The sequence below is a fragment of the Xiphias gladius genome, chromosome 18 (assembly GCF_016859285.1).
Source record: "Xiphias gladius isolate SHS-SW01 ecotype Sanya breed wild chromosome 18, ASM1685928v1, whole genome shotgun sequence".
Lineage (NCBI taxonomy): Eukaryota > Metazoa > Chordata > Actinopteri > Istiophoriformes > Xiphiidae > Xiphias > Xiphias gladius.
This window is the reverse complement of record NC_053417.1, coordinates 10,907,480-10,922,398: the sequence shown is the minus strand read 5'-3', so window position 1 is coordinate 10,922,398 and position 14,919 is coordinate 10,907,480. Positions and strand designations below refer to the sequence as shown.

At 39.2% G+C, this 14,919-nt stretch overlaps 1 protein-coding gene across 6 annotated transcripts in view; it reads left to right on the top strand.

Annotated features, from left to right (window-relative positions):
* Positions 1 to 14,698, top strand: part of espn (espin) — a 44,966-nt gene extending 30,268 nt beyond the window's left edge. For 3 of the 6 annotated variants that reach the window (XM_040153609.1, XM_040153606.1, XM_040153607.1), the window contains 4 exons: positions 469 to 846; positions 9,466 to 9,545; positions 10,562 to 10,582; positions 12,563 to 14,698. In XM_040153609.1, coding sequence (XP_040009543.1) covers positions 469 to 846; positions 9,466 to 9,545; positions 10,562 to 10,582; positions 12,563 to 12,710 — 627 coding nt within the window. In that variant the 3' untranslated portion in view covers positions 12,711 to 14,698. Of the gene's footprint in view, positions 1 to 468; positions 847 to 9,465; positions 9,546 to 9,684; positions 10,297 to 10,561; positions 10,583 to 12,562 lie in introns of those variants that run through there. The other 3 variants (XM_040153611.1, XM_040153608.1, XM_040153610.1) reach the window with 2 other exon arrangements.
* The last annotated feature ends 221 nt before the right edge of the window (positions 14,699 to 14,919 follow it).

The window sequence follows — 14,919 nt, the reverse complement described above, 5'->3', positions numbered from 1 at the left end:
CAAATCACATCTTGATCGCATGAAGTCGCTTCTTGCATTGCTCCTATTGCATTGCTCCTTCAAAATGGTGTTTATCCGAATAAGGTTGTCATTAGTCCATTTAGCCAAATAGTAATTGCCAATCCATGAACTCAATAGCTTAAACACACATTAAAATGTCATAATTTATACTGAGTCAGAGTCAACGTGGTCCACTCCATATGAGTTACGCTTAAGCTCAGTAAAAGATGACCAAAAGAAAGATCACATCTAATCAGGAAACTAGTTGATGTGTCATAATTTCGAAGAAACCTCTTAATCATGTGACATTAAATTTCCACAAGAATGCTTAATAATGTCTTCTAGCTATATTCGTCAAAAGATGTAGTTAGGAGAGTGGTTACTGGTTTAAAAAAAAAAAAAATCCACCAGTTATCAGTTTTGTTGTGTCTCATGTTCTCTTGTGCATCTGTCTTTATTTTCCTCCAGGGAAACACCACATCTCCACCAGAGACCCGCACATCTAGCCCACCAGCCAAGCCATCATCCCCTCCACCATCCAATACGTCTGTCACCTCCCCACCAGCCACCCCAAGTCCCAGCCCCAGTCCCACTGGCTCTGGATCTGCCAGGACCATGTCGCCCTCTGCGAGCTACGAGCAACTGCCCTCCAACTCTGTAATCAATGGGAACAGTAGTGGTGGCACGGCGGGAGCAGAGTCGGGACGGAAGACTAGCCTCGCAGATGTGGAGGCGCTAGTGCCCACTCATGATGAACAAGGAAAAGCAATACCTGAATGGAAGAGACAGGTGATGGTGCGAAAGCTTCAGGTCAAGATACAAGAGGAGGAGGAGCACAAGCGCAAGGTAGGCTTGATGTTGCAAGGCTGTACAAAGGTCCAGAAGTTTTGTCGTGTCTTAGCTATCCCCATGTGTGGTTCTGTAAATTCAAAATGCTCTGTAAACCTGATATGGCTTCAGTTTAAAATAATTAACACCACAAAAGGGGATAGCTGTTGCTTGGATTTGAGTGTGGATTTTTGTGATTTTGAACAACCTGGCTGTATGAAAGTGTTTTTAGTATTCGTGCATGACATAATTTTGCTCTCTCTTTTTGACATGTCAGTCAAACAGTTAGTTGAGGATGAAGTCAAGACAAGTTCATTTGGCATCTATGCATGACATAACAGCTGAAGGAGAATGATTCTGTGTTGTCAAATGAGTTGCATTTAGGGACTTAAACACTTTAAGCACTTTTGCAGTTTGCCATCACCTGCCTTACTCTCATGCTCAGAACAAATGCCATGGCCAAAGTTATTCACAAGGGTTTCTGTCAGCATACTGAACTTTCTAAATTTGATTATTCGGCATTTACCGCCATTTTTCTCTTGATGAATAGTCACTGCAGTGTGTGGTAATGCGTATTTAGACATGGTATAAATTAGTAATTCATACCGTAGCAATCTGAACATTTGTTAGTCCTGAGTAATACAAGGACTCTATGCGATTGATTAAATGTGAATAATTAATAATTTATGCTATCAGGGATTCCAATCTTAAGTGATCCAGCAGGTAGAAATCTCTCTTCAGTGTCCTACAAAACACTATATGCCAGTAAGCTAGCATTTAGTGTTTTTGTTTATTTGTTGAGATGCACTATTATTAGTGTCTAATCGGCCATTTGGCCTAAAAGTATCAAGCTAAGCTGAACATAAAGTATTTTAGTGATATATTTCCCCCTGTTAATAACACATCAAAAGTTATTACTAATTGCATGAAATGGCATTGGACCTAGCTAGTTCTAAATGTAGACATACGTGTGCTCACTATTTTTTTTTTTCTTTAGGCGTATCTATGCATGTTTTTAATATTGATAGTCTTTGTTGATAGCAAAAAACTTTTTGGAGTGCAGTGAACTGAATACTTGGCTACAGTGCCCATCACAGCATTAACACACTTGACTAACAGATTCACAGTGTGGGCTGGTGTTTGATGGAGTTTTGCGGCTTCAAGTTGTTACATGCTGATTCAGTGGTGTGATGCTGGGCCAATTCACACTACAGGTCAACCAGTAATAATAACAGAAATACTAAATACTACTAACACTACTAATAATAATAATAGTAATAATAATAATAATACTAATAATAACAACAACTGCTTTTGTATAGTTCTTTACTCTTAAAGTTGAAAAATACAGCAAATAAAATGTTTTTGCAGTGAAAATAAACAGTATGCCATCTCTTTCAATTTTATTTATTTTATATTTTTTTTGGCAAGCAGATCATGACAATCTTAAAGAGTAATTCCACAAGTCCCTTACTCAGAAAAACCTTTGTTACACTGACCTCTCTGGGTTGACAGTTTCAACTCTGTTGCACCTTTAACCACACCCAGTGTGGTTTCCTATCACTGTTGGATGTGGACTGTCTGCTGCACTGGTGCCATTACCAACTGCAAAGTAACACTGTAGTGTTACAATATATTTGTGTTGCAGACAGAACATGCAGCAAGATGCAAAGTTCAACTACTGGATGTCAGTAAAAGCAGAATCTCAGTGTTTGTGTAGTCATTCTTTAAACTAAGAGAAAACATCAAAAACTGCCTAAAAAAGAGAGAAACACTGTAAAGAGGGATTAAGCAAATATGGATATAAAAGGTCTTGTCAGAGTCAATTGCCTAACAGATACAAATTTTGACATGTAAGCTTTTAACACTTTGATCACAATTCTATATATCAATATTGGTACAAATAATATTTGCCAATTATTTGCAAAGGATACAGTTTTCTCTGTTTGACTCAAAATTAAATTAGGAAGTTTTGTGCTTTTAATGAGGCAGTGCCATTGCACCACTAAATCCATGTAAAATCTGTGTGTCAGGATGGAATTGCATTGAAGAGTGTATTCGCACCAGGAACTTCAAGCTGAAGGAATCCTTCCCCCCTTCCCTTTTTTCCTTGTCTTATGGTCGCCTTTGACCTCTGATTTAGTTTGCTGCAAGTGGGCACTACCAGCCTCAGGAATGGCACTACTCCCATGTCCACAATGCTATTTTGGGCCCATTTGGGGAACTGATGACAGAGGATGACCTAAACCGTATTGAGAAGCAAATTGAGAACTTGCAGGTCATGCACAAGGTCTCAGAAGTCGAGAAAGAGCTGGAAGAACTAGAGTGTGAGCTTCACCAGCTCCTACCAGTTTCTGCTGCCATCAATCAAGGGCACTTCTCAGTCAATCCAAAGCAGGTACACGGCCAAGCGGAAGATCTTCCAGCCTGGTGCAGCAAGATTTCTACCCTACTTAAGAGTATGGCCATTCTTCTTGCCACCCTGGGGGGGAAAGAGATAGACATCTTGGATCTTATAATTCCTCTATACTCTGAGGAAGATGCAAGGAACATGAGCACAATTCAGTGTCAAACAGCAGGTTCGGCTGGCACTGGATTTATTGGACGTTCTCAGTCCTTCTCAACAAGAGAGGATGTGGAGAAGGAGATAAAGCAGTGTGGAGTTTCAGTGAAGAACCTCAAGGCCAATTATGAAATTCAGAATCAGTCACAGTCTGCAGTCAACAAAGCAAATAGGATATACAAACGTAAGAGGTCACTCCCTGTGGTAAGTGAGTGTAGTTACTCTCCAGAGACAATTCAGGAAGGTGTCCCTTGTTCCTCTACTACAGTCCTTGAGTCCAGTACCAATGGAGATTTACCTACAGTGGAGGAAACAGTCTTACCGATTGTTGAAGAACCAGTTATCGCATCTCATGCTCCTCAGACATATGCGCCCCCTGAGATAATGGCTCCTACTAATATTGAACAGTTCAATCAGGTTCTTTCGGCAGACCCTATTTTAAATAATGATCAACTAACAAGAAGTTTGGAGGTGCAGACAGATCTAAGCTATGTCCAGGAATGCATTGAAATGAGAAAAGAGAGAATTGTTTTCCTTTTCCTTGAACACTGGCGGAAGTACACTATCTCTGAATCTTATCGGACTAAATATACAGGCAGGAGAGGAAATCATTTAGATGTGGCCTGGGAGGACTACAACCAGTATAGTTCACAAATCGGTGGGGAGATACAAACTGAAGACGACAAACTCCTCCTTTTCATGAAGTCAAAGCAGGTAGTAGGAAATCTGATTGGCCACTGGAGGACAATCATGAGTCAAGTGCCCACACGGCAGATCCGCAGGCTGAGTCGTGCCCAGATGATATACTGGCCGGAGCACTTTTTGCCACACATCAACGGGTCACCAGTGAGCTACGAAAGCCTAACCCTTGACCTTTTCATGCTTGGATACTTCCAGTTGCTAGAAATGAACATGTCTCGCAGTGAGCGCAAATTCCGCCACCTCTTGTGCTATGAGATGTTCGACCGTCTTGGTAGCCATAAATGGGAGGTCATAAGGCAGTTTCACAAGGAAGTCATGGAGGAAATTGAGAGAGGGAAGCGAGACTGGGCGGATGGTTTTGAAGACATAAAGCTTAAGTATTTTGGAGACTCTGATGAGGGGGGTGGTGTAATGACGGCTTCTCTACGCTCCATGTCTCCCGATGTCTCCATTATGCCAATGCAAGAATCACTCCCTCGCCCACCTTCACATCCTCCACCTCCTCCACCACTTACCCATCCTGCACCCTCATCTCCAAATGCACGGTCTACTCTACCTGCACCATCACCACAACCTTCCCCACCAGCCTCACAATCAGTTGTATCTTCATCATCATCAACTTCTGCAACCCAGGATGGTGTATCTGACAATGGCCAGTGTTTGGAGCAGAGAACTCTGAAGAACTCACTGGCAGACAACTCTCCAGGGGATATAAAAGCCAGTGAGCAGATGTCAAATGAGACTGTGGTGTCTAATGGGAATAGTTCAGAGCAGGACCAAATGCAGAGCTTGGCAACTGAAACTGTACAGCACACTGATGCAACAGCAAAAGCTGAGAGTACACAGGGAACAAAAGAAAGCTCAGGACCAGATCCAGTGAAAGATGTTCCACCTGTTACTGTTAAAATCATAGAGGAACCTCATGTTGATAAACCTCCACCGAGAGAAGAACCGGATGAAGACTCAATTAAAGTGATCTATGAACTAAAAGAGTTTAGCAATGAGGAAATCATCAGATACATTGACCGAAGCTTTGCTTTTTGGAAAGAAAAGGAAGCTGAGCTCTTTGAAATCTAGCAACTATGGATTAAAGGTTCACTAAAAGCCCAGTTCACCTGTACAACCAAAGAGGAAACAGCAGGATCAGGGAAACTGACCTGCACAGTGGAGTGTGCTGAGAGACGAAACTAATCTGGTGTGTCAACGTTTAGACCACATAAGGGACTTAACTGGAGCAAAGTAAAGAGCATCCACTTAGATGTACTGACTTTACCATTTGCATTTGCTTAAGTGGATGAAAAGATAACGTGTGATGTAAAAAGACACATGAATTTGCTGAAACCATTTCTTTTTGAATTGTGTTGAACCAAGAGTTTTTTCACTCTAGTATGACTGATTACCATGGTACACTGCTTTGTAGGAAAACAAGTTTTTAGAGGAAAAGATATGCCATAAACGTTGTGATGTATTGTGTTTTAGACCATCTTTTTAACGAAGGACATAACTGGTAAAACTCTGCACACTTGTTTTATATTCAATAATTCAGATTGCATTTCATGTTGAGATGGTCTCTCTGATTTAGTATCTCGGAAAGACAAGGGATTCACTTCACAATGGAACTCAGTACCGGGTTAGACAGTTGCTAGAAATAAAAAGGTGACAGTGTAAGAAAACAACCTTTCATTCTTTCAAAATGGTATTATTTTAAGTGCTCTTTGTTGCTTGACTCAAAGGTAATGAAACTAGGTCTTCAGCCAGTTTGTGAGAGTTTAAGGTTACTTAGTTTTTCACAAATGGTCCTCGTTTTTAAGTCTGTGATTTTGTTTATACAATGTGTGCCTTTCAGTATACATTACAAAGATTAGCAGTGTGGTAAATGCAAGGCCTTTTGTTACTTTTATCAATAGTAATTCAGATTCAAATTTCTGTCAGCAAATGGAAGCATTCACCTGACAAAGCTATTATCTAAGTGATAAATCAAATGAAGAGTTTGTAGTTGTTCCACGAAGTATGTTCCATCCTTTTGTTACTCTATAATTGGAGTGATTGAGAGATTTGCTCTAATTTTGCATAATTCTCTTTGCTTTCCTTTATTTTTGATTTCTACATTGCTGTTGGAAATAAAGTGTGTTGATATTTTTGTGATTATAGGTTTTCAGTAAGCTGTTAGAGACTTACTCTATTGATAAATATTTCAATTTTCTGATTGCCCATAAGTCCAAATTCATCTATTTTACAAGACATTTTTGTGTCTATCACAATGAGAACCTAAATATTCACCTCGATATATATACACCAAAAAAAAAGGCCATTGTCAAACACCAAAGTCTTGAATTTGTAATCCTGCACTGTAGCACATGTAGCTATCAAGAAACACTATTCTCATAGTGCGTCTTCTGCAGCATCAAGATTAGCTTCAAATAACCCTCTTAGCAACACCTGCTGTCATGCTATCTGTGGCTTACAGGAGCCATAATGAGGTTACAGTGAATCTTTATCAACTCACAGCCCAAAAAGGAAGGTAGTCAGCCGGTAAACTTAAAGGCATATATATAGATCTGTATTTATGTACAGTATTTGTGTCAGATTTGATGAATGTAATCAGCACACTATAGTGTGAGGTGACATTGTTAATAGTGACAATGAAGGTGCAGTCAACATATCAAGTCCAAGTAATGAAGAGCATTAGCAAATAACACAAATTGTCAAATTCAAACTTTCCATTAATTAAATAGATATTGTAATTCTCCGCCCACTTCAACAGAAGGTGCCCAGACTCTAAAGAGGAACCGTATATGTACTGCATGTGTTTATGCAGTTAACGATGCATTACAAAATTGTAATAGCCTACTGTTTATAGTTGATTCAACAGGTCTCCTCAGGCATGAAATAGATACCCCAATCTGGCCCGCACCCACATCTTTCAGATTCAACCTGACTGGCAAATTCACATATTTAGGGGCAATATCACTAATTACCACAAACTACCAGCACAGGACAACTTATAAGATCATAGTAATAAAGCATCAGTCCTACCTGTTAGTAGATATCAATGTCAACTTGCCTTTTACTTACGTTGGCCAGATAAATGTGGCTGATAAACATGAATCCAGAACTTCTTACTCAAATGAGCCCAACAATTCATAATCCAGAACAGTGTACAGGCACAATCACAGGTCAACAAGTTTTTCCTGATTTGTTGGAAAATTCCAGAAGCTTCCCTGTTATTTTTTATTGCCTTTATTATTGATTGTAATGGATGCTTGCCAGGCTAATTCAATGTATTGGCTACACTCTCTGACTCACGTGGATGCAGTCAACTGTCACAACAGATGACAAAAACCTGACCCAAAAACCAATAACTTGTAGCAGAATTTCAACAATCAATGTCTCTTAAATTTCCTTTTTCCATTATTCTTAACTGAAACGACCCAGCACCTCTTTAGCAGCTACTTTTATGACCAATTGGATTGACTTTTGCCATTACTCTTTACTAGTTATGGAATTTATTGGGAACAGTTCAATTTTAAGGCAACGGGCTGTTGATATTTCCTAGAGCAGTTATTGATTTCTGAAATAAAGGTTATGTGGTGCTCCAACCTGTTAACTTATCACAAGGTCATCACAGGTTTGATTCACGTGTGGTGTCCATTCTCTAATGTAGTTCCCGGCACTAGACAGTTTTGTGAATTGAGGGTTTTGATACAGAGGTAATTATGTGAGTGATATAATGTGAGTAAAATGAGCAGTGCACAACAGTAACATTGCCAAGGCTAGAAAGTTCAAGACGTCACTGGTTAAACATAATCATGGCTGCATGTAGCTTGTTATCAATCCATGTGGCTTGTGGCTCTAAGTACCCATCTGTTTTACTGCATATTACGCTAGAAAGCTACATTTAGGGGATATGACAGTGCTTAATAAAGCTTTTTCCCAAAATGTGACAAAAGTATGGTAAATCTACCATTACTGAACATCAGTTCCTCACAGGTATCATGCTATTGACCTACATAATTCATTTAAGGTAACACAAGGAATCTGTGACTCTTGACTAGTTTCATGTTACCAAAGGATAAATAGTAAATAGCCTTATCCTAGCGATAATACAATCCATATTTGACCATATAAATTATTTACTAGCAAATCATAATTCTATTAAATTTATCAGCAAATGTTTTAGATTTTTTTTCTTGCACTGAAATTGCCAGGGGAAATCATTAAAAATTCACTGTGTGGATAATCTTACCTGGATTCATGTTTGCCAGGGCAAGTGAAATGCTTTAGTAAGAGGAATGCAAAAGGGTAACGTATCTTGTCAGTTGATGATGAGATATCCAAGATGGCTGCCCTCTGGCTGCTCCACCTCCGATTACAGCCTGAGAGAGAGTAAAGGATCCAGTTGTAGTATGTATGCATAGTGTCCTGTCCATTTAAAAGGCTTTATTTTATTTCAAAGACAGAGAAGAAGAGTATCTATTGTGAGTTCTGTTTGCTGTTCATCACTTTACACAGTAATGCTATATTCAGTATTTTATTTTTTTAAGCCTTCCATAAAGGCTATTTGAAATTTGAGAATGTCTATGTTGGTTGGCCCTGATAGGTGGACTAACATTTCATTACAGTTTTCTCTCTATGCAGGTGCTTACCTGTCCTGTCCAACATTTAGAGAGGCCATGTGTGACACTGCAGGCATGAAACATCTCAATTCCACCTTTGATTGAATGTGATTAATTTAATTGTGGTTTCAAAGCCCATGACACAACCAGACTTGATTTTAAAAAAGTATTACAACCACCTAGAAATTCCAATTAACTCCAGTTAAAGTAAGCAGGTTTACTGAGTTATTCACCCAGACTGTAAAACCCTGGAAATGACTAAAAAGAACTGCAACACAATTTGATGTAAGTATTCCAAAACTAAAATGAGTGGGGTTTCCAGAGTTTCTGATGTACTACATCACCCTGGGACAGTTTAATGCATTGAAAATCAGTTAGGTCATGTTTTATGCCATTTTGCATACACGTTGTTATAATTTCAATTTAAACCGATGGTTGTCTTGTAACTTCACAGGTTCAATCTAACGCTGGTCAGGTATTTAGCATATTTAATCCTTAAATGATAAACAAACCTTGGTTGATTTTTCATTCCTTACCCTCACTAAATATTGATACAGTTTATTACTATATACATTGTAATTCTTTGAAAGACAATTTAAATTTCACTTAAAATTTCTCTTCAAATTTGTTGAAGGCTGATCTCTTCACTAGGGGTTGAGGTAATCCAAAGCAGGACAGCAGGGCTTCTGTTACTATTACAGTCCTCCACCAACTGGTATGGTCCCCTATCTATCTCTCCCCTCTGTCCCTCTACAGGCAGAGGAGGAGGCAGCACGCCTGGCATCGATGCCAGCCTGGAGGAGAGACATGATGAAGAAGAAATTGGATGAAGAGAGGTGAGTAACGAAGCTGTGTTGCTCTGCACGTCCGATTTTAATCTCATCTTGTACCATATTTATTATATACTTAGCCAGTAGGGGAAGACTGTGCTCAATGTGTTTGCCTATGTTAGTGTGTTCATCTCTTTTTTGACAGCAGAAGAAGGATGCCTCACCCAGCTTGGGATATGGAGGTTGAACTGTGCATGAATCTGAAGTAAACCTAATATGTCTGGAACAGTCTAGAGATGCATATGTTGTATGATTGCACACTATCTTGATGGAAGCATACTTTTTCCACTGTTGATTAACAAGTGCATTTCTTTGTGGCCGGTATTTAGATTCTAACAAACTTGGACTAAGTACTAAGAAAACATTACCAGTTTTTGATATTGCACCCCAAGAGGCCATTCTGCACAACACTGTTGCACTGATCTATTTTATTATCAGTATATTTAGGCATTGCCTGTTATCGTGAACAATGGATGCATTCCCCTGACCTCTGCCATCAGTGCTTATATTCGGTTCAAAGAAAGCTTTCTTTGCAGGTCTAATTCACTATAGAACACAAAGTTTTATTTGAGACTGGAACTAGTATATCTGGCAGTTGTATTTGCAGAACAATATGTTCAGAAACTCTTGACCTTTTGTCCGCTTGAAGGTAATGTAACTCAAACAGTGTCCGTTAGCCATGTTCACAATGAAATTGTGAAATGAGATCCATGACTGGCGGAAAGAATGTCTGAGATGCCTAACTTCTTGTTTTTAAAATTTATCTGAAGGGGAAAAAAAAAAAAAAAAAAAAAAAGAAATTTGTTCTGTTACAACCTACAAAATTCTGTGCTGCAGTTTTCATTTGTCTTCAGAGCATTGTATTAAATGTTTTGTGGATCGGTTTGGAAAGATTCTTCTTCATTTTGTATAGCTATATAAATTGTTCAACAACTGTATTTCCACATTGTTTTAACTTGTGAAATACTTCTTTTGCTGTTTAAGATATTTACTCCTTTTTCTCTTGTGTTTACGTTCTGCTGATGTGACAGGGAACAGAAAAGGTAAGAAAACATTTATTCCACATAGCAATGTTACATAACATCGAGCTTCTTGTGTAATGTGTTAAACGATAATAAGATAAGACTCCATAATTTCATAATTTAATTTGTGACTATGAATCTGAGATTAAAGATTCCATCTAGTGGTGAAAAATGGTCACACCATGTCCCATTCCTTACTGCCAAATCTCACAGGATTATGAAGATTAAAAAAAATGATAAGGGGGAAACAACAGGGGAAAAAAAATCATCTTTAGTAACAACCAAAAACTAGATACTAACTAAGCCTGTTTAATGACTAAAATGAAAAAATAAAGAGGCACAGGAAGCTCTCTGGCAGTCAGATGATTTTGTTGTTGTAACAACTAACGCCACTAGTTGGTGCCCCTTCTCTCTCACTGACAAAGCTAACACTGCTGAGAATGAGGTGGACATTTTGTCTTAAACTGAAGTACGCGCAGACAAAGAAAATACGTTAGACTGTTTAAATCCTCCTCCGGGGTTATATCTATTTGCTCTTAAAGCTAAGCTAACTAGCTAGCTATAGCTATGGTAGGGCTCATGCTAGCGCCCTAAGCTAGAAGTCCACCAGACCACCACACACTCACCTGTCTCTTTTGAGGCCTCAAACACTGGAACAGGTCGCATTGTGAAGTAGGTAATGGAACATATGCGTATGAGTGTTGTCTAATATCTGTTGCTACGAAGTGAAACAAAACGTGTCCCAAAACTTCTCCTCGCTAATCCCAAAAGTTCAGTGTAGCAGCCACGAGTTCGTCTGCTGCTGTTTCAACTCAGGTGCGTTCCTCCTTTCCCAAATTATTCCCACGTGGTCAAACAATCCAATGGCCTCATTACACAGCGACGTAATGTGACGCATTTTAATTCATCGTCATTACTGATTGATTGATCGATCGATCCTCCTGGTCTGTACATTAATTGTAAATTTTACATTCAAAGAATGAAAAAAAAAAAGAGGTGAGCTAGCTTCAGAGTCCTGGTGGGCGCATGGCTTACTGGGATACTTGATGGAAGTGAATCATCCTTACAGATGTCTGTTTCACCCGTGTTTTTCATGCCATGAAAAGTCAAAATCTCTGCCGTGAAAAAGGCCTGTTAAGAAAGATCACCAAAGAAACACTATATCCCCCAAAGTATTGATAGTTCACTAGACCAAAGGTACACAAAACTCGTTTACTTTTTCATGGCTTTTAAGATAGGCCCTCTAGTTCCAATGAAGGGAAATCTTATGCAGCAGACAATGATATTCAAGCCAAAAGTGTGCTTCCAGCTTTGTGGCAAATGTACTCTCTCCTCATTCAACATGACAGTGCTCCCCATGCACAAAGAAGTGGTTTTCCCAGCTTGGTTTTGGAGTCCCTGACTGGCCTGCACAAAGCGCTGACCTCAACCCCATCAAACATCATTGGCATAAAGTGGAACATCAACCACAAGCCAGGGCTTGTCACCCAACATAAGTGCCTGATGTTGCGGGAAGAAAGCCTTGACAGAAGAGAGGAGGCTGTTATGCTAGCATATTAACACCCATGATTAGGGAATGAGATCTTGGTGTCCACATACTTATGTGCTTATCCTACACGATAGATTTGAGAGTCAAACTACAGTATTTACTAACTGTATTTATATTGTCACTATCTTTTTGCGTTTGTGTATACTATTTTTTTATTATATAAAGTTATTTAGTGTTAGATTTGCATGATTGTCATATTAGAAGTAAGTTGAACTGATCGTTGAGGCATTTATTCTGAAAGGCTTCCCCTTGATCTACACACTCGTGTGTGTCGCTTTTATCCAAAGCGACAGACACGCGGTACAATCCAGGCCACAAATGAAAACATGTAAATGTAAATGTAAATGTAGAAGATGAGCCAATTTCATGGGAAGAAAAAAGATCATGTACGTTTCCTGTACAATTCTAATTTACTGTTTTGTTTTTGAACCTTTTTTCATGGATGCATCTAGAAAAGCAGAGGAGGAGGCCAAACAGGTCAAGGAGATGGAGGAGAAGACAGAGCTGGAGCGACTGCGGACCCTGGGCTACGATGAGACCAAACTGGCCCCCTGGCAGCGGCAGATCATCCTGAAGAAAGGGGATACAGCCAAAGAGTGAACTGGGCCATCTCCCCCTCCTCTGCCCTGCAGCACCCCCCCCTCGCACACTCACCCCAAGGCCTGCACTGAACGCCGCCCCTTCCCGGATCCTCCACACTGTACACTGGACAGTGGGGTAGAGCTTGTCTCCTCCAAACCCCGTCTCACTCTTCAGCCTCCAGAAACACAGGACCATGCTGTGGCTGCTGCTGTCCACAGGGGCTCTGAGGCTCAGCTTGGGTGAAACACAGCAGCGTGACCCTCCACTTCCCACTGAATGTCTCATGGACACAAACTCTTGGCACTGATTCTCCTGCTTAAGACGTGCTATAAATGCATCTGTCCTGAGCTAAACTAAGATTATCGGTAGTATGTTTCCATTGGTTTTCCTGCAAATCAATAGAGGCTATTTTGCATACAGTAGAGGATTTAAGAGGCTTGTGATAGATTGAGAAGGGCTACTTGTGAGCATTTTTGCCATGGGGAAAAAGCCTCTTATTGCATTCATATTTTCCTTTTATTAGCCCCACTCACCATTACGTAATGAATGGAAAAGTAGCTCCATAACAGTTTTGTCTTCTAAACATGGCATGGATATAGTCAGCAAAGGCTTATTACAACCCGAAGCAGCTAATGCATAATGTATGTAGAGAGTATCATATCTTTATCATGTTATATTACTTAGTCATGAGATTTTTGTATCCAACTCATAGAAGCAGTTTCTAAATTGCTTCGTTTTACTGCCAGAGTTGTAATGCTAACACTGCTCAAACTACTGTAATCTGTTTCTATAGATAAGCTTGTTGTCACTTCTTTGTGGATTTGGAATATTGATATGTATCCTATTTTAAATAATGTAAAGATTATGTAGCTGTGCAAACTGAATTTTATTATTTGTCTCTGGAAAAAAAAGCTGCAATGTTCCAATTTCATTTTTCTATATGTGACCTAAATGTTAAGCTATTGCGATCATGAATGTGAAATGCTGTGTGCATGCGTTGCATAATGTGTATCAGCATGTTGTGATATTTTATTAAGCACATCTGTCCCCAGGGCCTTGGATTTTCAGAGAAAGACACAATGTGAGTACAATCATGCTAGTTTCTATTTGAACATGGCCTTTTTAAAAAAAAAAAAAAAACAACACAAAACAAAACTAAAACATGCACATGTGAAGAGCAGCATTCTTCACCAGACGACTCCCTCTGTGCTGTTCCGGCCTTTGTCCCATTAACCTGTAGGATGAATCTTTGATGAGCAGATCTGCTTACGGAGTGCTGTCTGTCTGCCAGACACAGCCATAACATCATCGGTAAATGACAAATGTACTGTATAATTAACTCATTAACAACCTTTCACATGACAGAACTGACACAAATGCCAAGTTGATTATTATACAGCTAATTTTATTCATAATGTCTCTGGTCTAAAAAGCTCCTTCCAGTTCCAGGTGTTCAAGAATTCCCAGGATTCTCACATATTTGGCCATTGGTTCATCAATTCGGGGTTAAATATGGAAATGTGGATAATCTGAGTCAAATATTTTTGACAGAACTGAGGAGACATGCGGATTTTAAATGTTAGCAAAGCGTGAAGCTGTGCACTGACATTTAAGAGTTACTGAAACTCACAATCATGCCAGATGTCTCTTTCTGATTATGACACACTGGTATTCCCACACAATGGAAAATACTCTATGTTTACTACAATTATGTTGGATCTACATTTCATGAAAGACATGATTCTGGGTGGGGAATCATTTGGAAATAATCGAATTCACTTTAAACGGATGCCATATGATGTTGAAATTGAAAATGATTTAAACGTCATTGCCATTTGATTTTCTCTCTCTCTCTCTCTCTCTATATATATATATCTACATATGTATGTAAACCCTGTATATAGTGACCCTCAGAATTTTGTCATGTCATTGATCCCATACTGCATTATATTACATGTCTCAGCCTTGCTTGAATAGAACGTTGGCTAATACATGTATAATTACATTTTCAGACTGTTAAAAATAAAGAAAATAAATCTTTAATCACCAAAGTTCAGAATGTGCTGGTGTTGCCTCCAACAGAATCACGCGTACAATAAGACCCACTAGAGTGGTACAACAGTAAAAAGCCCATGAATAAACGATACCTGAAGCTGATAATGTTCAGCTTTTTTTTTTTGAGGTTGATTCACCTGTGGTGATTATTAATATACCACCAATGACAAAA